We start from the raw sequence: 23,979 nt of genomic DNA, 5'->3' as shown, positions 1-23,979 counted from the left end.
TGAAATGATTAAAAAAGAGCGCATTCATGTCAATGTGTAATTGAGTGGGAGGAGGGCGAAAGACAATGTGAACAGTACAAGGCACACATTCACACACATTCACACACACACACGCGCCATAGGACTGTTCAAAAAGGGACACAAACAAAACAACTGTTCAAATCTCGGCAATGTAATTGTAAGGAAGCAGGCCTTCGGGACCACCGGGAATACGAGCTTGCCACCAACTGTGGAACCAAACAAAGAAACAAATGCAACAAAAGAAACAAAGCACCTCGATGAGTCGCAAACCAAAAGAAGCCACGCCCCTTGCACCAGAAGCAATCCTCCCTCTTAACAATGCACCGTACCCGTCTTCGTTCTTGAGGATAATCTCAATAATGTCGCCCTCGGACACGGAGATTTCGTCGGCCTTCTGTGCGGCCCAATCGTACATCATGCGTCCACGTGGAAGTGCAGGCGCTGCAGGCACAGGGGCGGGGGCAGGGGCTGGCGGTGGAGGAGCCTCTTCGGGCATTGGCGGTGGGGGAATGTCGTCGTCGGCTGGCGGAGGCGGCGGCGGCATTTCATCCATGTCCGGCGGTGGCGGCGGAGGCAAGTCCATCTCGACAGGCGGTGGTGGCGGCACAAACTCCTCCACGGCAGGCGGCGGGGGAACAAACTCTTCGACAGGTGGCGGAGGCGGCACAAATTCTGCGACGGGCGGCGGAGGAACAAACTCTTCAACAGGCGGCGGCGGGATGGTTGTCTGAGAGAGCGGCTTCGGCTTGACTGGTGGGACACCTTGAGGCTTTGACAAGGTGGGAGGAGCTTGTTTCGCGACTGGAGCAGCAGCCACAGAGGGAGCTGGAGCAAAGGCTGGAGTGCTGGGTGCAATGAACGGAGCAGCAGGCGCAATCGGTGCGGCCGGTGCAGCAGGCGCAATCGGTGCGGCCGGTGCAACTGGAGCGGCTGGAGCAACTGGAGCGGTCGGGGCTTTAAAGCCAGAAGGAGCGGTCGGCGCCACAAACGAGGCAGGTGCGCTGGGAGCGACGACCGATTGTGCAGGCGGGCCAACTACTGTCTTGCGAGCAGCCGCCTGGCGAGCAGAGCGACCAGAAATAGTGCCGTGGCGCATCCTGTCGTCCGGCACGCCGCTGTCATCGTCACCAAACGAAGTGCTGGTGCGCGCGCCTCCGACACCGACGCCGTCCAGCAGACCAAAGTTGACGCGGCATCGCCCGTTCGTCAGCGGGGTTTTGACTTCCAGCTGCGGAACCTGAGAGGCTGTGCAAGCAAACAATGATCAAACAAAAACAACCAATCACACCAACCAACACTACGTCAGGGTGACTGCATGAAAACCAGAGGGAGATGCTTGCATTCAGCTCCGCCTTACCAATCAGCTTTTGCGCCTTTGGCACGCGATCAAAGCAGCGCTCGACCAGCAAGTTGGTGTACACGTCCATGCCAGCACTCGCATGTGCCATTTGCAATTTCTATCATCCAAAAAAACAAAACCATGCAAAAGTTGGCCAACATAAACAGAAAACAAAAAGTGAGCCCTTTTTTTTTTTTTTTTTTTTTTTTTTTTTTTTTTTTTTTTTGCTGCTTTTTGGCTTTTTGGCTGGATTGTTATTGACTTTGAGCCCGTTTCAATCGCGTTGTTGCGCCCGTGCTGACGTCAGACTCGTCCCTTCTCCTCCCAATCGACCCAACTCGTTCATAGCGGCCAACACGAGAGCAGCAGTGGCACGGTCTGACTTTGGGGCACTCGGCTCGGCAGACCAACGAGAAGCGACAGATTCGTATTTTTTGTTCTGTTTTTTTTTTTTTTTTTTTTTTTTTTTTGTGTGTGAGTTGCGGGCCTGTTCCATTCGCCTTACCGCTTGGAGTGAGCTGGTGCGGAGGGTGAGGAGCTCCATGGCGTCGGTCTGGACGTTGAGCAGGTTGACGATTGCCTGGGCTGCGGCGTTGACCTGGTACGCGACGGCAGAGAGCGCGTCGACCGCGAACTTGCGCGATTCCGTCGACGCTTGCGCTGGCTTGGTTGCTGCAGTCTGGGCGCAGTACACGGCAAGGTCGCCCAGCGACTTGGCACTCGTCTGCAGCGCTTGCACGGTCGGCGCCACCTGGATTGCCACCTGCTGCACGGCCTCGCTCGTCGCCGCGCCGGCGTCGGCAATGATCGGAGGCATATTGAAAAAAAAAAAAAAAAAAAAAAAAACAAGGAAAAAAAGAGTAATCCGTTGACTTTTACCAAACACAGTTACTACTCTGAGGGGAAAAGGTGATTCGTGCATGTGCATGGCTGAGGTACTGTACTCAGGTGCAATGGAGCGAGTATTTGTGTTGGAATGGGGCTTTGGGAGCTCGTGTTGGTGTTGGCATCGTTCGTTGCAACCTTCTTCTGCTCATACCCTGCTCGCAGATGGCAAAATACATTTCATTGTTGAAGCAATACAGAAGCGTTGAATGAAAGCACAATCGGTTTACACCACGGACGGTGCCGCTGCCTCTGGGACGGTATGTGCGGGTGCAGCTGAAGCAACCGCGACAGGCTTGGCGGGGATGGTCAGAATAGTGCTCGCATCGCGGTCGGGGAAGACCTTGGACGCGTGCTCGGGGAAGAGCAACAAAAACACGTCATCGTACGACTTGACAAAGGAAACAGTGAATCGGTTGCGCAAAAACTCGGGCACCATCATGAACTGCGCGTAGCAAGCGTGAGGGAAGACGATATGCGTGGCCTGCGTGCGTGAAGCGCCGACGAGCTTTTCTTTGAGTCCGCCAACGGCCATAACCTTGCCCGTTACAATCAACTCTCCCGAAAGGGCAAACTTGCTCGGTACTGGAGTGTCGAGGGCAATGGACAGGAGCATGGAGGCAAGCACAATGCCGGCCGAGGGGCCGTCCTTCTTGATGGCGCCAGAAGGCGCGTGCAGGTGAATGTCTGATCGTTGCAAAGCCGTGTTCGAGGGGAAGTGGCGAACCATGAACGATTTGGCGAACGAGTGCGCAACCTTTGTGCTTTCAGACATGACGTCGCCAAGTTGACCCGTCACCACGAGCGAGCTCTTGCCGGATTCTTCGTGAATCCGAGTGACGACTGCTTCCATGGGCAACGCCGCGCCGCCTGAGCAAAAATCACGACAGCGTTGCAAATGCAAGCGGACATCAAAGGAGCAGAAAAGCCAAAATCAGTCAGTGAATCTTGAGGTTCAACAAGAAAAGAAAGAAAAAAAAAAGCAAGAAAGAAAAGCAAGAAAGAAAAGCAAGAAAATGCCAAAAGCACAAATGGAAACCTACCCATCTCAGTATAAGCAAGACCAGTCACAACACCAACAGGGTTGACCTCGAACAACGTCTCGAGGCGGTCGAAACGAGCAGGGCCAATAAAGTCTGCTAGGTTCTCAGGTGTGATGACAATGGCAGGAAGCTTGGACATGCGTTGGCGCAGGAACTCGGCGTGGTCCTTTGCGCGAAGCTGCTGTTCGACTTCGTACTGTTGTTGACGTTTCACGCTTTCCTCGGGGCTGAACTCGGGAATTTCGCTAATGTCGACAGTCGGGGTTTTGCCTGCACCACCTCGCCGGGAGAGCATGGCAGTGCCTTCTGAGGGTAGATCAGAGCGAGACACAGAGTCGAGTGCAGCCGATTGGGCCATCCAGGAAGTGGAAGCTACCGCAGCAACCGAACGACGCGGCGGTGGGTACGATTCACCAGCAGCTGCGGACAACGCTGATGCCGAGCCGCCGACGCTGGTCGCAGACGTGCTCGATTGGCTGCCCGATGCGCCACCGGCATCCAAAAGTGACTTGATGTTGAAAGCGGCCTTGTTGTAGACCTTTTCAATGTTGCGCTGGAGCTCACGCACACCATTTTCGCGCGAGTAGCAGTTGACGAGCTCCGCGAGTGCTTCGTCGGTGATGGTGACGCCAGCGTCGAGCAGACCGGCTTCACGGCGTGCTTTGGGTAGAATGTACTGCTTGGCGATTGCCAGCTTCTCTTCAAAGACATAGCCGCTCAGCTCGACAACCTCCATGCGGTTGAGCAGGGGAGCGCTGATGGTGCTGAGCGAGTTGGCCGTGCAGACAAACATGGTCTTTGACATGTCCAGCGGCACATCGAGGTAGTGATCGAGGAAGTTGCGGTTTTGTTCGGGGTCGAGCAGCTCAAGCAGGGCGGAGCCTGGATCGCCGTGCATGCCACGTTGGCCGAGCTTGTCGATTTCGTCCAGAACAATCAACGGATTCTCCACTTGAACAGCCTTCAGAGCAGCAACAATACGACCGGGGAGCGCCGCCACGTAGGTTCTTCGGTGACCCTTGATCTCGCTGACATCGTGCACACCACCCAAAGAGATGCGGTGGTATTTGCGGTTGAGGGCGTTCGCAATGGACTTGGCAATGCTTGTTTTGCCAACACCAGGCGGGCCGACAAGGCACAAAATCTTGCCGGACACGTTGCGATCGCGCAAAGAGCTCACCGAGACAAACTCGAGAATCCTGTCCTTGACTTCCTTCATGCCATAGTGTTCCGCATCGAGGATGCGCGCGGCTTCCGCAATATCGATTCGTTCGCTGTGTGCGTGGTAAAGGAGGTGGAGGAGTGGAGGTCGGTGTGGGGGGGGAGGAGAATGAGAAAGATCAAGTCACGAGTCAACAACAGGGAACGAAAAAGGAGGAAAAAAAAAACCGCAACAACAAGACACAAAATCGTACGGTGTGGCGATTCCCCAAGGAAGGCAGGTCAGCCAATCGAGGTAAGCACGAGCAGTGCTCAATTCCGAGGGGTGATCGTCCTCGCTCAGTAGCTTGCTGATTTGCTCGTGAATGATCGTCAACGCCTCCACGGGCACTCGCTTGCCAGCCAGGCGTTTTCGATACTTTTCGACAAGTCCGGCGTCTTTCTGCACGTCGAGAACGTAAAAAGGGTGAGATTGATCGAGAGGGGAAAAAGAAAACCTCAAAGTGAGAATCAGAAATTCAATGGAACGCACTCAAGCCAAACAAACTCAAGCCAAACGACCGCCCCCCATGCGCAAAACAGACAGAAAAAGGAACAAAAACACACGAGCCTCCACTAATGTCGTACATTTTCACCAAGTTCTTGCTTGAGCATGCGCATGCTCTCGAGCATGGCCTGGCGCCGCATCATGGTCGATTGCTTTTCCTGCATTTTTTGTTGGAGATTGCGCGCCGTCTCCATCTGAGCAATGGCATCACGCACGAGGTACGCAATCGAAACGGTTCGGAAGGCAAAATCAGGCTCTTGGAAGACCGTTTGGAACACCTTCAGAGGGGGATTGATGACAGAGAGCGCCATATAGCCGATAATGCTTGGTGCCGTGTTGCTAGGCATGCGAGAGTGTTCGCCCATCAGCAATTCGCGGAGAATAGATTGTCCAGATTCCAAATAACGTTGGAAATACTCGAACAGCATCGTAGTATTTGCTTGGATGGATGGGTCTTGGGCATCCACGGGAAAGTCGGGATGAAGCGACACGGTGCCCTGCCAAGGCCTGACGCTGACGACATTTTGGAGCGACACGCTGCAGGCCCAAAGTTGACACAATAGCAACAACCAGACACCACATCCACAACAAAATGGGGATGTCAGCATCACCGACAAACCTCTCTCGTTCAAAAGCACAAACGCATGAATCGCACGACATCAAGAGCGACGTACCGAGACCAGGTAAAATTGGCATGCAGAATGACAGGAGAATCGTCGGATTCATCGTGGACGATCGCGACACGCAACAGCGCGCCAACTTTGTGAATCTTGTCGGCGTCTTTGACTTGATAGAGCCACTCGGTTTCGTCGGCGACAAAAGGCACGGCGTCAGAGTCCTTGAGCGCAAACACACCCATGAGGGCAACACCGTTCACGGCGTTTTTGCGCACTGCAGCCACGAACGCATGGGATGATGGAAGATGCCATCGCACGCCAAGCCCGCAGAACGGCGCCCGACGCGCCATCAGGAGTACTTTTGGACTGGCTGCGACTAGGTCTCGAGCTTCCGAGGTGCTCATTGGCGTGGGTAGTTTGTGTTTCTGAGCCAACAACGAGAACCGGGGGAAATGAGTCAGTTTGCGTTTTCGTCAAAGCAACAAAAAGCAAAAGGAGAAACGGGCAAGAAGGCTGCGAGTGCAAAAAGCCAATGTAGCTCGCTCGACGCGACAAGCAAAAGCACTCAGAGTTTGATGCTTGATGTAATTTTCTCAGAAAGAAAGAAAGAAAGAAACAAACAAAAGGTTTCGTTTTCAATCACTGAGCCCACATGCAGGCGATGCTTCCATTTCAACGTCAACGCAAAACTAGTGCAGAGATGATAACTCGCTCGGTTGTTGATCGAAACAATCGAGACAAAAGCAATGTTGAAAAACAACAACGACGGAAAAAAAAAAGAAAGAAAAAAGATCTCGAAAAAAAAAAAAAAAAAGTCAAGAAATAGTGGAAAAAAAAAAACAAAAAACGTCCGCGTTTTCATGCTCTGGCGTTCAGAGTGAGGAAGCAAAAACAGGGGGTCAAAGTTTGGGGGGGGGGGGACAGGACGGCTGTACCTTGGGATCCGGTGTGGGCCCTAGCACGAGGAATCCAGGAAGATCCGTCTTGGAGCCCTTGCCAGAGCCGGGCGGTGGCGGCGGCTTGCGCGGCGCCATGAAGCGCGAGGCGAGCGACGAGAAGCCCCTCCGCGGCTGCTGCTGCTGCTGCTGCTGTAGGGACGCCGTTGCTGCACGGCCAAGCGGAACAAACACTAGATGGCCATGCACAAGCACAGGTGGACTGGCAGTCGGCAGAGCAGTCGCAGTGGTGGAGGTAGCGCCCGTCATCGCCGTCCTGCCGCGTGCTGATGCTGCTGCTGATGCTGCTGTGGATGGAGCCGAGGCAGCAAGCGATGAGACGGCGCGGCGTGCGGGAGTCGACGCTGCATCGACGACAAGGGGTGACCGAGGCAGGGCAATCGACGCGGCAGCAGCGGCGGCAATGGAAGACGAAGACAAAGACAAAGACGAACAAGAACGAGGCAATGTTACAACCACAGTCGACCGCGCCGCAGCTGTGCGCACAGCCGAAAACATTGGATGTGAAAGCAAAAAAGAATAGTAGTAATAATAATAGTGATAAAAAAAGATGAGTGGACGATTGAATGAAAGGATGAGGTGGGAAAAAACAACAGAAGAAGACGAGGTCCATCGCTTTCAACTGACCCGTTGCTTCCATCCCCCAACCAACCCTTCGAGTTGTACTGCACCATAGACCAAGCGTACCGTGTTCAATCGACTGTACTTGATGCATGCGCGCGCCCCCCCCCCCCCGCCTCCTTCCGCCTGCATTGGCTGGATTGGGGAATTCACATTTCTGTTTGCTTCAGCTCAGTCTATTTCCCCAATCGCCCAGTTTCCTTCCACATCCGATGGCTGGCCTGCACCCGGCTGGGATGTTCATCGCGCTGGACATGTTCTCTGCCGACCTGCACGAGGAGAGCGACCCCGCAGCAGCGGCTCAGGCGGGCGATGGCAGCGACGATTCCGAGGCATTTGAGCGGCAACAAGCAGCGGTGCCCAACCCGCCTGCTCCCAAGCGACAGCAGATTGCCCTCGAGCCCGAGGAGGAGATTGACGTCGAGCTCCAGCAGCAGACCGAGAAGGCTCTGTCGGCCAGAATGAAGGTGCGCTGTTGCGTTTGACTGACTTTGGAATTGCAGTCGGCGGTCGTCTTTTTTTTTTTTTTTTCTCCTTTGATTTTTCCTCTTCTTCATTGATTTTGCATTGAATTTTTATTTCTAACGCTGCCCAAACAAAAACCCCCCAACCAAAACCCCGTGCATCTGCGAATTTGACAGCAAGTGTTTGATCGCGCGTCGACCCCGACGCTGCTGGCTGGCGAGGTGACGATCAGCTCGGCCGAGTTTGTGGAGGGCTTCAATACGTGCTCACTGGAATCCGGCGTCTCGGGCTCGCTGTTCGTCACCAACTACCGCATGGCATTCGTCGCAACAGAGGGATCCTCGTACACCCATGGCACTGGCGCCAGCTCGGTGAGTCTGTCGCGCCATCAATCTCTCGCCTTCCCGTTGCAGGTCGATCCATTTTTTGTTTTGAAGCTCTCAACGCAGCTTTTTGCAAGGTTAATCAAGTCATGATCGAGCGGGCTCGAGCGTGTGTGTGTGTGTGTGTGTGGGGGGGGGGGGCGCGGAACCAAACCCGAAGCCTTGAACCATTCTGACCTTGGACTCGAAAATCTTAGACGTTTGACGAGAACGACGTCCCGCTGACCTGCATCGTACGCATCTACAAGATTATCAATGGCAAACGCACCCGCTTGGATGCAATGTTGCCGGAATCCTCTGCTGCATTGAACGCCATCGAAGTCCGTTGCAAAGTACGTTTTTTTTTTTTGTTTGTTTGAGGCAGGGGGGTTTTTTTTTTCTCGCTTGTGTTGTCAACAAGTCCCATGCTCACCAAACAAGCATTTCGCATCTCTTTCATTGTCTCGACACCCCCCCCCTCCCCAACGCCCCCTCTAGGATTGGCGACAGTTTAAATTCGTGTTTGCTAATACACCACGGTTCCAGGCCATCCGGCTCGTCAACGCGCTCTTTCACTACGCCTTCCCAACATCTGCCAGTCGCTTGTTTGCCTTCGATTACCGACCGCCAGTGGACGTTTACGAGGAAGTGGTCAAGGTCCGACACTCACTTGTGCGATCGTCGACGAATACCGTTGCCGGCGACCAGTCGATCTCCCCTCAGGACCTACGACGCGTCACAGATGCATGCATTCGCGCGTTGGTGCCAGATTCTGCCGTCACACCACCCTCGGAGCTAGAGGGTGCCAGCTCTGGAAACACACCCGCTCCGTCGTCGACGCACCAAGCTACAGTGCGTCGCTCGCACAGCTCTGGAGCCTCCTTTGTACTCAGCACTGCCATCCCGGAAGACGAGAGCAGCGGTCACTCTAGCGACACAGAGTCTGCACCCGGGAGCAGTCTGGCGCTGGACACGCTGGGCACCGCGAGCGGCGGCGGCACCTTTGGTACAAAACGGAAAAAGGCAGCCAAGCGTTCGTCGCTTGCCAGTCGGTTCCCTGGCAGAAGCCGCAGCTCCAGCACTCTACAAGAGCCCGAGCCGCCTTCCCCAGAAGCTGTCAAGCTCACACAACGGGTCAAGCTGTCGGGCATCGGCTCATCCTCTCCATCTCTCTCAGTGGGAGAGGCCACTCACCAGCGCAAGCTCTCCGAACGCAGCGAAACGGGCGACCTCAATCCCGCACTCGTGCCTTACTACCAACGCCGCCTATTCGAGCTGGCTTGGGAGGTGCATCGCTGCCATGCCGACCGCGACTTGCTGTGGCGCATTTCACGCGCGAACGTTGACTTTTCCGTTTGTGACACGCTCCCCCCGTTTTTGTGCGTGCCGGCCGCCATCACAGACGCGCAACTCGCTGCAGCTGCTTTACGGTTTCAAGATGGAAGGATCCCCACTTGGTGCTGGTCGTCGCCGCTCACCATGGCCACACTGACACGGTCGGCCCTTCCGCTCCCGCCTCCCGGCGCAGCTTCGAACACTGCTGCCAGTGGCACAGCACCCATCTCATCTCAGTCCCTGTCTGCCCTGTCCGCCAACGACGATCTGGTTGTCTACATGTCTGCCATGGCGATCGCCTCCTCTGGCCCGCACACCATTGTCAACGTCTCCAGTTCTGTGCCGACCCACGCTGCCCTACGCGACAGCTTTTTGCACTTGCAAGAGCTCTGCATGGGAGGTAAGTGTTATTTCATGATGGATTGCTGGATGGCATGGATTGTAGGTGCTTGATCGATTCTGATGTTCTGGTTTTCCTTTCTCTCCTCCCCCCCGTTGTTGTTGACATTGCTTTTTTGTGTTTCAGTGACTCCAAAGACCTTTTTGACTTCTGACCGTAGCTGGCTCTCCAGTCTGGAGGGCGCGAAATGGATTTCTCATGTGGAGCAGACGCTGACAACTGCCTCCAACGTTGCCGACTTGCTTCATGTTAAGCACACATCGGTTACCGTGCAAGGTATAGCCGTTTGTGATTTGCAATGCTGGCGTGGAGAGGGTTGGGGAGGAGAGTAGGAATTGTGCACTTTATTCCGGTGGCCTTTTTTTTTTTTTTTTTTTTTTTTTTTTCGGTTTTGTGTGGTCTTTGTGTTTTTTTTGTTGTTGTTGTTGACGTTTTCTCTTCGTTGTCTTTCTTCTGCTTTCCGCCAGGCGAACATCCTCGCGACTCTGGTTGCCTCATTGCATCGCTTGAAAAAATCCTTGTGGATCCCTTCTACCGAAAATTGCAGGATTCGAGCTTTTGATTGAGCACGAGTGGGTCGCTTATGGCCACCCGTTCTCGACCCGATGCGGACACATTACACGCCAAGCTGCTGACGAGTCGGAAGGTGCAAGCTCGCCCGCCCCTGGCACGGAAAGTTGGGCCAAGAAGCCTAGCTGGCTTCCGTTGACGCCCAACTCTGCGCCTTCCGATGCCGATCACGCTCCATACTTTTTGCTCTTCCTCGACTGTGTCCATCAGATCATGACGCAATACCCACTCTCGTTCGAGATGACGGAAAAGTACCTGATTACGCTCTGCGACGCAATGTGGGCATGCCTGTTTGGCACGTTTGTTTCAAACAGCGACAAGGATCGCGTGGATTCGAGCATGGAGAGTCGCACCGTGCCCGTGTGGGCGCATATGCATATTGTGCTCGAGCAAGATGGCGTCGACATGGAGTTTCTCAATCCGGCGTTTGTTGGACCGCAGTCGCTGCCCGCATCCTCGCACTCACAGCCCGCCTCAACCATGATCAATGCCATGAACGGCATGTTTGAATTGATGCCAGATCTGCATATCGAGGTTACACCGCCTGCTACTGCAGCTGCTGCTGCTTCGTCTGTCAGCAGCACTGCTCCATCCGGAAAGCACGCCAGAGTGGAAGAATCGTTCATTACTCCTCCCCCAATGCCGTACGTGCAGCGCTGCCCCATCACCTCGCACACGGATGCGTCTGTGGGTGCTCCTTTGGCTCTCACTCCGCAAGGCGAAGGACTCTTGCTCAACTTTTGGGACGTCAACTATCTGCGATGGGTTCCTCACGTCCGTCCTGCGTTTGTCGACGTGGCCTTCACCTCGGCCTTGTATCACACACGCGAGCTTGTCCACGAGGTCGCTCAACTCGAGCGACAGCGACAACGCCTTCAGCGCTTGCTGGCCGAGCGAACGACGGCGGTCTAGTTTGCTTGCTTCATGTCTTGTTGGTTGCGCAGTCGGTGTCAAATTTTGATGGTCGAGTTCACTCCTCCGTGTTCTGTTTGGTCGTGGTACATTACACCATTTTTACCCCCCTCCCTCCCTGTAATTCTCAGTTATGGTTGGGTTGCCCGACACGCTCCATGATTCCGCACATATTTCAGGAATAGATGCAGCTCTCAAGGGATTTGTCGAGCAATCAGCAAGCTCGATACTTGAGTCGCTACGCAGCGTCAACATTCCCTCGACAAGATCGTTTTGATGTTGCGATGATAGACACAAAACAACAAAAGAAAATCACAACCAAACAAAAACAAACCTACTCAGTCATTTCCCCAAATGGTAAAGAAGGCGGTACCCTCGGCTGCTCTTGAAGGCGCTGCATGAGGACTTCGTGGAGTGTCAACCTTTCCATCATGAAACCATGTGCATGCTTGAATTAAGGTGCTATGATGTCGACTCCTTTTTGCCTTGTTTTTCTTATTACAAGGGATGAAAGCGAATGATATCAAGGACAATTGAACTTTGCCAACTGACCCAACTGACCGAATCGTTGAGTTGCCAACAACAAACACTCATCGTTGATAAATAATCACAGACTGCCACACTTGAAAAAAAAAACCCACTTTATGCAAAAGTACAACGAATCTACCATTGCCAACACGCTACGACGAGAAACTGGGCGGCGACGCTACACATAGGCACCCAAAGCAGCAACAACGGCACTGGCATGAACAGGTGGTGCACTGTTGTGGTACAGGTCCTCGGAGTAAAAACTTTTCATGGTGGCCACACCGGTGCTTCGCATTATGCCGAAGACGAAAGAGTAATGCATGTGCACTTGGAGTTGGTGAGCTCTAAACGAGCTCATTGTCAGTGCTTCCGAGTCAAATTCGTGAATGACACCTTCCGGGAAGGTACAATTCCAATATCGGTGGTCGATGATGTCGAAAAAGCTGCTGGCAAACTCTCGTGGCGCAAGTACAAACTGATCTACCTGCCACGGGATATGAATGCTGTGTCGTGTGTAGCGACAGAACGGCTCGATTGGCATGAAGAACGGAGTATCAGCGCGCACCCGCACAAACCAGTCAAACTTTTGGTCCGTCTCCCGTTCGTAATCTAGCGCCGTGTGGTAGCAATCGTGAATGTCTGTGAACTGTCCCACAAAACGCGGCAGATGATTTGGATCGGCAAGCCAGGAAGACGGCGCAAAGTGGCACTTTGTGCTCCAAATCAGCGGCCGCATCAGCTCAACGACGAGGCGATACTTCGGAAACTCGTTTCGTGCATTGCGGGCCTGGTGTGCCGCCAGCATTGCCTCTATGGCAGATTCCGACTGGAGCTGGATGCGCACAGAGCCAATGGTGATGCCGCTGTTGGCAAACTGCTTGAGCACAGCGTGCAGATTCTCCTCGGTGGGCGGCACGACTTCCGACGAGTAGGGACTGTCATCAAACTCCTTCAGCACAAAGAATGCAGTGCTAATACCGCCAAAGGCGTCCATCACATACTGACGCAGAGACTGGTGGACGAGTGGGTGAAAAAGAGCGCGGAAGGCTCCCGACACTATGAATGCAACGCGAGGTGGGCGCGCGACAAACGGATCGCACATCATCTGTGACATGGTTCTCAAGGGCGCCTGCGGATTAGGGATGGACATTTCGCGAGCGCGGGCCACAAAGCGCTGGAGCAGCTTGTCTTTGCTTTCGGCATAATCCCAACGAGATGGGACGGCCGGCTCAACATGAGGACTTGGCCGTGAGTCTGTCCGAATGCCGCTGCGACCACGGCCGTGTGGATAAAAGATGGCGTTGACGCACAGCATCTCCGACTCGATTGCCACGTCTGATCGTTCGAAGAGTGTGGTGGCGCAACGAGCATCGCGCGGTCGGTCCATGATCGTTCCCAAGTGATTCACCTCGTCATCGTCCAACGAGTCTAGTGCAGCGTAGAGCACGTCGGGGAAAGGGTCTCGCGTCTCGGGGGAGACGGCGTCAGGGCCGGTGGGGCAAGTCGGACAGGTCGGACAGAGCTTTGGCGTTTCGAGGGTCTGCAATTTGCTCTCGAGTTCTCGGATGCGTTCGGCGTCTCGAGCGCTGCTTTCGGCGAGAGCTTGCTCGAGCTGTTTCACACGCGCTGCACTCTGCTCGGATTCGGCGGTCTTCTGTTGCAGCTCCAGCTTGAGGCGATCAGCGTCGCGCAAAGCGTCTTCCAGTGCGGCGACGCGCGCAGGCCCTCCCTCAGCCGGAGCCTCAGGTCCCTCAGCGGGGGTTTGACATGCCGCAAGCTTGTTTTCCAGGCCACGAATGTGTGTTTCGATCTCCAAGCAGCGGTCCTTGGGGCTTGCTCCCTGAGGAACGAACGTCAGCCGACTGCAAGGAACGTCGTGGGCTGACTCTGACTTGTCTGATTGTTCCTTCGAGTCCTGGGCTAAGGTGGATGTCTCTCCGTGGGACGAGTACATCAGGTAGCCTGCCTCGATCATCAGGGCCGAGACCACCAGCACGGCGCCAATGAGCCTGTAATTCATGGAACCGACTCGTAAAGCACAGGGGTGTTGGGTTTTGCGTCACCCGAATCGAGTCAGACGAGCGCGGCCAGCAAGCAGGACGAGCTTTGTGGTTTGGGGGTGGGGGTGAGGGGTTGGGGGAAGAGCAAGCGAACCAAGAAGCAGGCTGTCGACCAGCTTCCAGAAAACAAAAAAAGGAAAAAGGAAAAAAAAAACAAACCCAAAAACAAAAAAGAACCAAAACAACGAGAATGAGCCGTCGGGCTCTCCCAGTCTCAGAAAAGGACACAGTTTTCCCAAAAATAATCAAAATAATAAAAATAATAATAAAAAACATTGGGCGCATATCGAGCCCGACTTGCACTGTTAGAGAGGCGTCCCGTATTCCAAACACGATTTTTTGAGTGGGCCACCTTTACGCCCCTGATTTTAATTCCGAACAAGAGTGTTTTTGGTCACTAGTCGACTCCGATCCACTCCCTTGTTTGTAATGATAGTAAAACCAGTCTCGATGTAGGAAAGTAGGCGTGCGACAGAACTGTCCGACGAGTGTCGGTGCTGACGGTGACTGTGGGAGACAACACAGCAGCCCTACGCCATTTCTGGTGCCAATAATGATACAGTTGATGTCACATGCCCAGTAGGGCCAGGGGCCGCTCAGATGAGTATGGGCGCGTCCACTAGCGAAATGCTTTTAATTCCGAACAAGCGTAATGTATGTCCAGCAATTGTCAACGCACAAGTTTATTGGGATGATACTCAATCTGCACAAGCTAACAAGAGGGACACCAAAAGATGCACGCGCACTTTACAAACACTCCTCTCGGTAAAGGAAAGGCTGTCAGTTCAAGAAAGCTGCTCAAATCTTGTATGGCGCCTACATGAAATCAAACACAACGTCGATGAGTGATCATCCCGCATATTGCCTCTCTTCGCTGTACCAACAAGAAAGAGAGAAGACGGCGTCCGACACATACATTGCGAGGATCGTTCCAAGAGGTCGTCTTTGTGTTGTGATCCAAGTAGAAGGTGCGACCAGAGGGATCCACCTTGGCCTCCCAACCCGCTGCAAAACCGAGTACAAACGAAGAAGAAAAAAAAAACCCCGCAACACAATTGAGACAGCGTTGGCAAATCACAACGCACAACGGGGGGTGTTTGCCAATCCGACTTACGAGGCAGAGGGCGCGAGTCAACGGGCGAGTACGACGGGGGCGCAGCAGCGTTTTGCATTTGAGGCGGGTATCCACTCTGAGGTGGGTATCCGCCTTGCTGCGGTGGGTATCCGCCTTGCTGCGGTGGGTATCCGCCTTGCTGCGGTGGGTATCCGACGGGCGATGGAGCATATCCAGCGGGTGGCTGTGGCATCGGGTATCCAGCTGCAGCCGGTGCAGGAGGGTAACCGCCGTACGCTGCTGGATACGGTTGCTGTGCCTGGCCAAACAAGCGCGCGTTTGCGCACACAGAGTGAGTGATTGAGTGAGTGGGTGAGTGAGTGGTGGAGATGCAGTGGTGATGCATTGTGGTTTGACGTCACACTCGAACTTTGAACAGAATTCTCCTCTCTGAATCTCAATGACCTCGTCCATTGTCCTCTGCCCCTCTGCCCCCCCATGCCCCACCCATGCCCCGGCTCCTCGTCGCTCCTCTGCTCGGCTTGCTTTCAAGCCCCCCCCCGGCTTCCTCACAAGTGCGAGCGAGCGAAGAGGACTTGCTTTTTTGTTTTTTTTTGGTCCTTTTCAAAACTCAAAACCGGATTTTTATTTGTTTTTTCATAATTTTTACCTGGTATCCGACCTGGGTGACGACTTGGGTCGAAGGGCTGGGCGAGACGGTGGTCGTGGTGGTGGTTGTGCGGTAGGTTGTTGTGACTGGGGCGGGCGACGGGGTCTGCTGCACGACCACGACGTTGCGCTGTGGCTGCGTTGCGGCATTGACGAGTGCAGCGCCGGCAACGACCGCAGCGCCGCCAATCAGCAACCCGGCACCGACGCTGTTGCAGGTGCACAGGCCAATGCACGCGCATCGACGGTGGTGTGCAAACCCGTGGTGGTGATGGTGGTGGTGGTGGTGGCGCATTGTGTATGTGTGTATGTGTGCAGAATGGAAGACTGAGATTTGGGGCGAACTTGTTGTTTGGCCATTTTATTCGTCTGATGGCTTTGACGTCACGCTCGAGATGCGAAATCATAAAAACTTCCCGCTCAGAGTGATACAACAAAACGTGGGAGTTAGCAGCAGTGGTGATGGGAACAGCATCATCATCAACAACAACAACAACAACAACAATAATGCCAGAAAGCAAAAAAGCCGACACAAACGTTTGTTCAATCCGACCATCCATGAACAAGCTCACCAACGTCGCACTGCCTCGTGCTGCAGCGATTTGACAATCAGATGATCAGTCGGAACTTGTCTACATCGCCCGTCCTGAGCCACTCTGAACACTTCTTTGCTGTCCTTCTTCAATGTCACTGAGCTTTTTTGACAAAGTTTCTCAGTCCGCTCAATTCCCACCAAATGCCCCCTAAATGCTCCCCAATTCCAACCGCGTGCGTTTGTGTTTTCTATATGACTTTGTTACGTGTACGTATCGAGCACTTGGGTCACTCTCGTTCCTCCTGGATTCGCCTCTCAACAAAAGTAACAAAGAGGCCACCCAACCCAATTTCCCGCCCCACCCACAAAACCGACAACTGCCTCGCTGAATGGCTGGACACGTCGACCACAGTAACGTCTACCATGTTCGACAGCGGTCTCACTGGGACTGCGGCATTGCCTGCGCAGCCATGGTGCTTCGGTAATGGGGAAGACGTCCAGTCACACTGCGCAATGCTCATGCGCTGCGCAGTGCAACTGGCTGCACTGTGCATCTCACTCTGTCATCTACACCCCCACTCGTGAAATCTGCATTCAATGGACACCTTGGAGGGAACGTTCAGATGGCTCTACGACACATGGCATCACGCGTCCCTCGCATCGCGAGCCGGCGCTGTGGACGCGCCGCTCTCGAGTCCATGCACTGTGCCTGGACCGACTCAAGTATTACTACGGCTGCACGACGCACTCGAATTTCTTGGTATCGGAACCTCGGTGTGGACAATCGACCTGTTCAGGTTGCTCAACCATATTCTTCGTTCCTCCAACACGGCATCGCTGCCGGATTTGGCCAGCTGTGTCAGTTTTACAACTCGCACGCTCGGAATCGATCCGGCGCACGGCAAGGAGCCATTTTATGAGGTGGCGCTCACGTCCGACCATGACCGTATCGCAGCGTCCTTTGCGAGCTGCCAACAGTCGGAAAACGTTGCCAAGCGCACGCTTCTGCTTGACGACTTGGTTGGATTGCTGGATGCCGGTGGCATAGCCATTGTTTTGGTGGATGCTCGTGGCTTGCATTGCGTCGAGTGCCACAGCGGCGCGGCATGCAACAACATTAGCTTGAATTTTCTCTCGCGGAGTCGGCATGGTAGCATGACGGGAGCCAGCGAGAGTACCAGCTCAGACACGTCTCGCCCTCGATCCCTGTCCAGTGGCGTGCTTGCGTGTGCTAGTAGTAGCGATCATAACGTCCTCAATGCCGCACAACTTGGAGCCGACAAAGCCAACACCAGTTACGAGCGAGAGTTTTGCGAACTAGCTTCCGCGCCGCTCGACCTCGAGCGTGATGTTGGCTACGCTGGACACTATGTCGTTTTACGAGGCTATTCGCGACCCGCAACGGGGCCCATGTTGTTCTATGTGAACGATCCCGGGCGAGACCATCGTGAGTGTTCAAATTTTTGTTCGTTGCTTCATATTGGCTTTTTCCGACCACTGCAGTTGTGTCGGTTGGATTAGAGCGGGGTGGGCGGCGTCTATGCGATGTTTTGTTCGTTGCATTTCTGGCATACATGCGGATTTCTGACTTGTTGGATTGGTTTCGCTTTTTTTGTTGTTGTTGTACTGTTTTGGCACAGCCCGGTGTACTGTGCTGGCTTCTCAGTTTGACATTTCTCGTACAGACGATGACTTGATTTTGGTGACCGCGCCAAGTCGATAGCATGTGGCTCAATGCCATTGATGGTTCTTGTTTGCATGAACTGCTGTTTCGTTCTTCTGTAATACAGTACGCTTTTGCATAAAAGTCCTTTCCCCCCGCCCCCTTTGGAGCCCATCTGCATCCCCATCCACACACTTTTGGTCGAGTCTTCACTTTCGGCCAGTCAGTCTTTCATTCTGAGCAGCTTACTCGATCAATCTTCCTTTCCTTTCACTCCACTTTGCACCTTTTGGGTTACTTTCCCGCTTTCAATCTTCCTTTGTTCTTTTGTTCCTTGTGAGTCAGTCAGTCAGTCAGTCAGTCAGTCAGTCAGTCAGCCATGCGCGACCGCTCGCCATTTGCGCTGGATGCGAGTGCGTGTGCGCGGCTGTCCCGAATGACGCCTGTGCGGTTTGACTGGAGCCAGCTGGACGCGGACGGAGCCATGTCGCCCATGTCCCCGTCCGAAGCGATCGTTGCATGGGCAAGTCGCCGCACGACGCTTTCAGCCGAGCCCAGCATTGCCAGTGGACGAGGGGCAGGCACAGGCGGAGGGGCAGGCGGAGGACCCAACCAACAACGTCATCAGCTGCTGCGCGCGTCTCCATTCCACCCGCTGGATGGCGTGGCTGGCGGCGTCGGAGTGGACGAGGATGCCGTGTTCCATTCACGGAGCGCATCGTGGCGCACCCGGTCTGGGCGGTCTCAGGGCGGACTGTTCCACGCGAGGGAGGCGAGAGGAGGAGGAGGACGAGGAGGAAACGCCGACACGACTACTACCGCTGCTGCCAGCACCCACAGCCAACCGCATTCGCTCGCACCGGCGTCCACGGCTTCACTCGAATCGTTCGAGCGACTCGGAGCCTTCTTTGATATTGTCGGCGCGTTGTCTCAACTCCCGGGAAACGCGGGATCGCCGTCTTCTTCCTCTTCGTCGTCCGATTATGCGAATCTGCAATCCCAAACCGGGAACAATGACGCGAATGAAGCGGATCAGCTGCCACTGGATGTCACGAGCGAGCATGGCAGAAACGACAACGACGACCTCGTGTCGGCTGTTCTCGACGATGGCGCAGCTGCACGACGCTCGGCGTGCGACGCGTTGCTGAATTCACTCGACAGCGGGATGCGAATGATGGATCGCTTGTACTCGCGCAGGTATGGTCATGACACAGGGCTCAGTGTTTTTTTTCTATTGAGCTGCATTGCTTTGTTGGTTGAACGTTCATGCGCAAGGGTATGCTCAATGGATGTGTGTGTGTTTCCCGAACCTTCTGTAGCTTTGCAACTTGGATTCGCTCAGACCAAAGTTTGCTGTACATTGTCCGCAACATGTCCAAAGCTGCTGCGCTCACAGTGGATGCGCCAGACCGACTCGTTGCCGGCTTGCTGTGGATGCTGGAATTCTCATTCGCCAGTCATGCTCATTTTCTCGAGCTCGTCGTGCAGGAGCTGCTGACCGGTTGGCCAGTCACGCGAATCGTACAGCTCGCTGCTACACTGGGGGCATGGTGGTACTTTTACCACAAAAAGGCGTTGCATCCTGCTGGAACTGGCGCCGCGAGTTCTTCGTCGTCGTCTACTTCGTTGGCTTCTTCGAGTGTCTCCTCGCCAGATTCGTCTTGCACTTCCGCGCACACAGACTCGCCTTCCATCGAGTCCATGCAAGCTGCCCTCGATGACGTCTCGTTATTCCTGTGCCATCACCGTGCACGTTCCATTCCATCGACACCTGCCTCTAATCCGCCCCAGGTGGACGGCGTGAGCTCCCCGTTGCGATTCGCCTCCCCGTCGTGCTCCCCGCGAGTTTCGTGTCCAGATTCTGCAAGCGCTCCGGGTGGAGCTGAACTTGATGTCGCGCCTTCGCTTTCTGGCGCGACGGCTACAGCACGGCGATTGGGTGGCCGAGAGCGTCGGCAGCACAGACAGCAGCTGCAGCTTCAGCAGCGCCAGCTTCAGGACCGCTTGAAGGCCGATCAGCCTGCTCCCCGTGAGCAACAAGTCACACATCTCCTCGGTTTTGTGATTGCTTCTCTGTCCCCGACAGATGCCAGTGCGTCCCTGTCCGCAATCACACGGGGCTGGCCGCCTCATTTTGTCTCTTCACTCATTCGGCAACTGGAAATGGCCTTGCTGGCGCCGGTCGGGTCGGACGGGGTGAGCAGTGACGACGGCGAAGGATCTGCTTCACTTTCTGGCCGGGCCGGCACGACCCACAAGGCGATGCCTCGTCAGGTGGCTACGGCATCCGTTCGCGCTCGACTCGTTGGAAATATGGAGCGATTCTGCCAATCCTTTGCCACGCTGCTGTCCTCGCAGATAAGCCGCCATCGATTGGCCACGCTGCAGCAAATGCGCGCCCTATACGAGACACGCCTCGCTGTCGCCCAGCTCAAACTGGAGATGGCAAAAGTCAGCCTGAGCATTGCCAAATGCAATCTCGCGATGGCTGGCGGTGGCAGCAACAATAGCACCCCCGCTAGTCCAGCCGCCCAAGAGGGCACACTGCCGCCTCGTCGATTTCGCGCCGTCGAGAAAGATGAGCTGTCGCTCAGCAACAGCCAATGCAGCGACGACGGCAGTGTCCTTGTGGAGTCTCCATCTGCCACTTCTCCACCATAATACTGTTCGATAACGTTTGTTTCCCTGTTTGGATCATCTTGTTAGTGAGATTTAGCGTGTCTGCTGGAGTGTTAAAGTTGACCAAATCTGATTATTTATTGCGAGCTTGGTGGTTGCAAAACACATGTACAAGCCATACATGCACCGCTGCCGCAGTCAGCTATCGTTTGCTAAATGGAATCAAGGAGCAAATGTGTACACGTAAATTTCTCCTCCCGTGTAGTCAGGAACGAAAAATTCAGACCAGCCATCGCCATCTATAGGATTGAGCATGACAAATGAGTCGTGCAAGTTTGCCTGAGAGCCAACGTCACCCCTTTCAATAAACCACTTCCAAACTGCTTGAACGTACCGACGTCCTCAACGGCAATCTGGCCAACCGTGTGCTTGACGTCAATGACGACGTCGAGCTCGTAAGACCAGTCCGAGCTCGTCTGAGTGTTTGGCGAAATCAAGTACGCGGACTGCGCACCGTCGCCTGCGAGCAGAATGGACGGTTTGCCCGAAGTGCTCTTGACCTGTGGGTAGAAGGCCTCGGGAGCACCAGGCGAAGCTGTGTCAAGTTTCAAGGAGGCACGAGGAGTCAGTAAGTAAGGGTCGGATCCGACGTAAAGTGAGCATGACAATCGCTTGCAAACCTTGGTTGGTGCCGGGCTCGGTTGTCTTGAAACCTTGAGCAATAATGTGCTTGACAAAAGTGCCTGAAAACACAAATGTTCCCGCATTAGATAATCGCTTCAAACGGAGAAACTTTTTTGCGAGTCAGTATTTTTGTTGTTTTTTGGTTTGTGCTTTACCTTGAGCCAGATCGTTCGGGATTTCATAGCCATACACTCCCGACAGCTTTTCGTCGTCGGTGTGGTCTGTGATCAGCAAGTCCACACGGCCATCGGCGTTCAGATCCAGGATTTTCACGTCGAAAAGGGGACCAATCGAGTCGTCAATCACGCGAGTCGCATAAGAGCTGGGGTTGGTGAGATTTCCGCGGGGCGCCGTGTACAGCACCAGCTTTGAGGTGAAGAACTGGGCGGCAAAGATTTCGATGACTCCGTCTAGTGTCGGTCAAGAGCGAGAGAGAGAGAGAGGGGGAGAAAGAAGAGTGAGCGCTTGACAATTCGAGTTGATTTGCATCTTGCTTTTTGCTGAAGGCCTCGTAGCTGCCAAAGGCACAAAAATTCTTACCATTGTTCACATCAGCAACGCGGAAAAAGACGTCAGGACCGGCAAACAGCACATGTTCAGTCCACGCATCGGTGAAAGGATTGCGTGGTTGTTCAAGCCAGAGCAGCTCCCCGGACCCGGCGCCCGTCAGCGGCTTTGTTGCTCGCGCAGCAACTACATCAAGCTTGCCTACAGTGGCCGATCGATGGATGAGGTCAATAAACACATGCATTCATACCGAGCAATAGAGCAAAGACTTGCCAACTTGGACTCACCGTCTCCATTCACGTCGTACCACTCGCACATGTGGTAGAAATAACCCTTCTTGTCCGTGGACAACTTGATGGTCGTCACGTTGGAGACGTCGCTGATTCGAACGGCAGACAGCACGCCTGTCAAGCCAAAAGAACGATTGTGCGTTGGTGTGTCGGTCAGTAGTGATAGGCACACAGCCGCAGCGAAACACCAGAAACGCACCGTTGCTTTTCCCAGGAACCAAAAAGCCGCCAGCGACAGTCACAAAGTTGTCTCCAAACACCTCACGAGGAATGGGAGCAACCTGAGCCAAAGGAAGAAACGCGTGAGTTTGACAAGCAGACGCGCCCTTCTTCCACCACATCGTGCAACATGATGTGGGTAAACATCCTTACCTCGTTGGGCCAAAGATATTCCAGCAAGGACACAGGAGCGATGGCGGGCACATTGCGAATGGCGCTCGAAATGTTCGGGACGGCGTAAACTTCGCCCTCTGCGAGTGAGCAAAACCAACAAACGCAGCAAAAAGTCAGTTACTTTTTGGGAGGAGAAGCAACATAGTAAAATAGGCTGGACACTGGCCCCTTTTGGCAAAAACAAAAACCGGCACGGAAGCGCCGTCAAGTCACACGAGTGGATGTGAGTCGGGTCAGCTGAGCCAAGCGCGAACACGTCGGCCTGCGCTTTCCCCACTCCATCTCGTGCACGTCCATTGCGTAGAGTCGCACTCATACCCATGCCGTCTCCGTTGGCTGCAATGGCCGCCTGCGGACGAGCGAGCGAAACAGAGCGACGAGCGAGAGAGAGAGAGAGAGAGCGCGCGCTTGTTAGCAACCGACATTACTCACCCGAGCCCAGCGGGTTGCCAGTGAACGAGCTAATCATGAGCCACAGGTCAGTCTCGCCAGTGCCCGGTTGCACGACCGGAGCAAAGTTCAAAAAGCCTATCAGCAATGTGAAAACCAAGCAGAACATGACGATGAGGCCCGCACGGTTGGACGCGATTGGTTTGGCAATGTCGGAAGCCAAAAACACAGGGGAGTCAACGATCGCGTCGGAAGCGACTAGTCATGCCCCCTCCCCCCGCTCCCGGATTTCGTCTGATTCAAGCATGCTTACCAGGCTGCTTGACGGAAAACGATCCGAGGCTGCGGTAGGGGGCAGCAGCGCCTGAGCGAGGCACGGTGGGGTTGAGCGGAGGTGTGACTGGCGCTGCGAATGCGCAGGCCGCCAGCAAAAGCGTCATGCTGATGACGAGTTTTGGAGTTTCAATCATTTTTAGGACGAACAGCTCCTCTTGATAAATAGTCAAAAGTGGCCTCCCCTGAAAAACCAGTAAAAGTAGAATGACTTGGTCCAAATTGAACTTGATGCAGCTCCAAAACTCAAAGTGGTCGGTTTTTTGTTTTTCCCTTTCCTCGCAATCTTGATCGAGAATAATGCGTGGTAGATTCAATCTCCAGCACAAAAAGAAGAAGCAAAAGAAAAAAAAGGCACGGAACATGAGCTGGAGCTTGGTGCAGAACGATGCTTGGTACCTCTCTCAGAAGCATGCGCGGATTACAATTCTGCATCTTGGCCAGAGTAGAGTGTCTTAGAATTGCCGCTCGCCCATTGATTTTAGATTTACTTCCCGATTCTTGTTTGTTGGGTGGCACTTTCGTCCTCAACGGTGGCGCTAATTTTTGCAAGTTTGGTCGTCTGAACGAACATGAGCATGTTTGTGAGAATTGGATGATGGCTTTTGTTCCCTGACTCCCCCTGCCTTGATTGATGGTGGTGATCCATTGGTGCCCGAGTTAACTTCCACCTCGTGTCATAGCCCAGCTGGTTCGCTTCTGTTTGGCAACGACACATCGCTGCCAGTCACAGACGCACATTCTCGCTTGCCTTTCTCCTCGTTGTGTTTCTCATGATATGGAATGCGATCTAACGCACAGCGCTGTCTTCGCACATTTTTTTTTTTTTTTTTTTTTTTTTTTTTTTTTTTTTTTTTTTTTTTTTGTGCATCCGCGCCCTGACGTTGCGTGTGACGACCAACTGACCCCTCGCGAGAGTCCAAAGGGCTGGTTGGTACTTTGTCGACATGCTCTCTCGCTGAGCGTTTTGGTTGCTCCCAAGTGAATTGGACACTAGATCGCTCTCTGAACCCCCACTTG

At 54.1% G+C, this 23,979-nt stretch overlaps 9 protein-coding genes across 10 annotated transcripts; 4 read left to right on the top strand and 5 right to left on the bottom strand.

Moving 5' to 3' along the window:
* Window positions 1–2: 2 nt before the first annotated feature.
* CAOG_02750 (hypothetical protein) lies at window positions 3–2,195 on the bottom strand. The gene is made up of 4 exons (XM_004349450.2): window positions 1,866–2,195; window positions 1,379–1,478; window positions 351–1,266; window positions 3–227 (listed from the first exon to the last, which is right to left on the bottom strand). Exons 1-4 carry the CDS (start codon window positions 2,175–2,177, stop codon window positions 158–160), a joined length of 1,398 nt encoding a protein of 465 aa, XP_004349500.1. The 5' UTR covers window positions 2,178–2,195; the 3' UTR covers window positions 3–157.
* Window positions 2,196–2,411: 216 nt separating this feature from the next.
* On the bottom strand, window positions 2,412–7,112 carry CAOG_02749 (ATP-dependent protease La). Its single transcript, XM_004349449.2, has 6 exons — window positions 6,549–7,112; window positions 5,671–6,038; window positions 5,077–5,533; window positions 4,704–4,891; window positions 3,289–4,562; window positions 2,412–3,115 (listed from the first exon to the last, which is right to left on the bottom strand). Exons 1-6 carry the CDS (start codon window positions 7,065–7,067, stop codon window positions 2,472–2,474), a joined length of 3,450 nt encoding a protein of 1,149 aa, XP_004349499.2. The 5' UTR covers window positions 7,068–7,112; the 3' UTR covers window positions 2,412–2,471.
* A 290-nt stretch (window positions 7,113–7,402) lies between these two features.
* Window positions 7,403–8,816, top strand: CAOG_02748 (hypothetical protein; the record flags this gene model as incomplete). Its single annotated transcript, XM_004349448.1, has 5 exons — window positions 7,403–7,657; window positions 7,832–8,026; window positions 8,236–8,370; window positions 8,528–8,674; window positions 8,787–8,816. The coding sequence occupies 5 exons, from the start codon at window positions 7,403–7,405 to the stop codon at window positions 8,814–8,816; spliced, it is 762 nt and encodes a 253-aa protein (XP_004349498.1).
* A 680-nt stretch (window positions 8,817–9,496) lies between these two features.
* On the top strand, window positions 9,497–11,234 carry CAOG_02747 (hypothetical protein; the record flags this gene model as incomplete). The annotated part of the gene is made up of 2 exons (XM_004349447.2): window positions 9,497–9,752; window positions 10,300–11,234. The coding sequence occupies 2 exons, from the start codon at window positions 9,497–9,499 to the stop codon at window positions 11,232–11,234; spliced, it is 1,191 nt and encodes a 396-aa protein (XP_004349497.2).
* Window positions 11,235–11,940: 706 nt separating this feature from the next.
* On the bottom strand, window positions 11,941–13,782 carry CAOG_02746 (hypothetical protein; the record flags this gene model as incomplete). Its single annotated transcript, XM_004349446.1, has 1 exon — window positions 11,941–13,782. One exon carries the CDS (start codon window positions 13,780–13,782, stop codon window positions 11,941–11,943), a length of 1,842 nt encoding a protein of 613 aa, XP_004349496.1.
* A 699-nt stretch (window positions 13,783–14,481) lies between these two features.
* On the bottom strand, window positions 14,482–15,911 carry CAOG_02745. 2 transcript variants are annotated; one of them, XM_011271866.1, is made up of 5 exons: window positions 15,547–15,911; window positions 15,072–15,195; window positions 14,937–15,029; window positions 14,739–14,827; window positions 14,482–14,638 (listed from the first exon to the last, which is right to left on the bottom strand). In XM_011271866.1, exons 1-5 carry the CDS (start codon window positions 15,838–15,840, stop codon window positions 14,621–14,623), a joined length of 618 nt encoding a protein of 205 aa, XP_011270168.1. In that variant the 5' UTR covers window positions 15,841–15,911; the 3' UTR covers window positions 14,482–14,620. The 2 variants fall into 2 exon arrangements, with proteins under 2 accessions (XP_011270168.1, XP_004349495.1); XM_004349445.2 differs by having other exon boundaries at window positions 14,937–15,195.
* A 469-nt stretch (window positions 15,912–16,380) lies between these two features.
* CAOG_02744 (hypothetical protein) lies at window positions 16,381–17,899 on the top strand. The gene is made up of 3 exons (XM_004349444.2): window positions 16,381–16,561; window positions 16,704–17,527; window positions 17,721–17,899. Exons 1-3 carry the CDS (start codon window positions 16,470–16,472, stop codon window positions 17,801–17,803), a joined length of 999 nt encoding a protein of 332 aa, XP_004349494.2. The 5' UTR covers window positions 16,381–16,469; the 3' UTR covers window positions 17,804–17,899.
* A 168-nt stretch (window positions 17,900–18,067) lies between these two features.
* CAOG_02743 (hypothetical protein) lies at window positions 18,068–20,621 on the top strand. Its single transcript, XM_004349443.2, has 2 exons — window positions 18,068–18,940; window positions 19,063–20,621. The coding sequence occupies exons 1-2, from the start codon at window positions 18,123–18,125 to the stop codon at window positions 20,402–20,404; spliced, it is 2,160 nt and encodes a 719-aa protein (XP_004349493.1). The 5' UTR covers window positions 18,068–18,122; the 3' UTR covers window positions 20,405–20,621.
* Window positions 20,482–23,155, bottom strand: CAOG_02742 (hypothetical protein). Its single transcript, XM_004349442.2, has 10 exons — window positions 22,940–23,155; window positions 22,669–22,764; window positions 22,216–22,313; window positions 22,043–22,124; window positions 21,841–21,957; window positions 21,587–21,754; window positions 21,202–21,456; window positions 21,043–21,105; window positions 20,757–20,957; window positions 20,482–20,661 (listed from the first exon to the last, which is right to left on the bottom strand). The coding sequence occupies exons 1-10, from the start codon at window positions 23,094–23,096 to the stop codon at window positions 20,585–20,587; spliced, it is 1,314 nt and encodes a 437-aa protein (XP_004349492.2). The 5' UTR covers window positions 23,097–23,155; the 3' UTR covers window positions 20,482–20,584.
* Window positions 23,156–23,979: the final 824 nt, after the last annotated feature.

This window comes from Capsaspora owczarzaki (assembly GCF_000151315.2).
Source record: "Capsaspora owczarzaki ATCC 30864 unplaced genomic scaffold supercont2.3, whole genome shotgun sequence".
NCBI classification, from domain to species: Eukaryota; class Filasterea; order Ministeriida; family Capsasporidae; genus Capsaspora; species Capsaspora owczarzaki.
The sequence above is the reverse complement of the archived record's forward strand: the minus strand, read 5'-3'. Positions and strand labels throughout refer to the sequence as shown.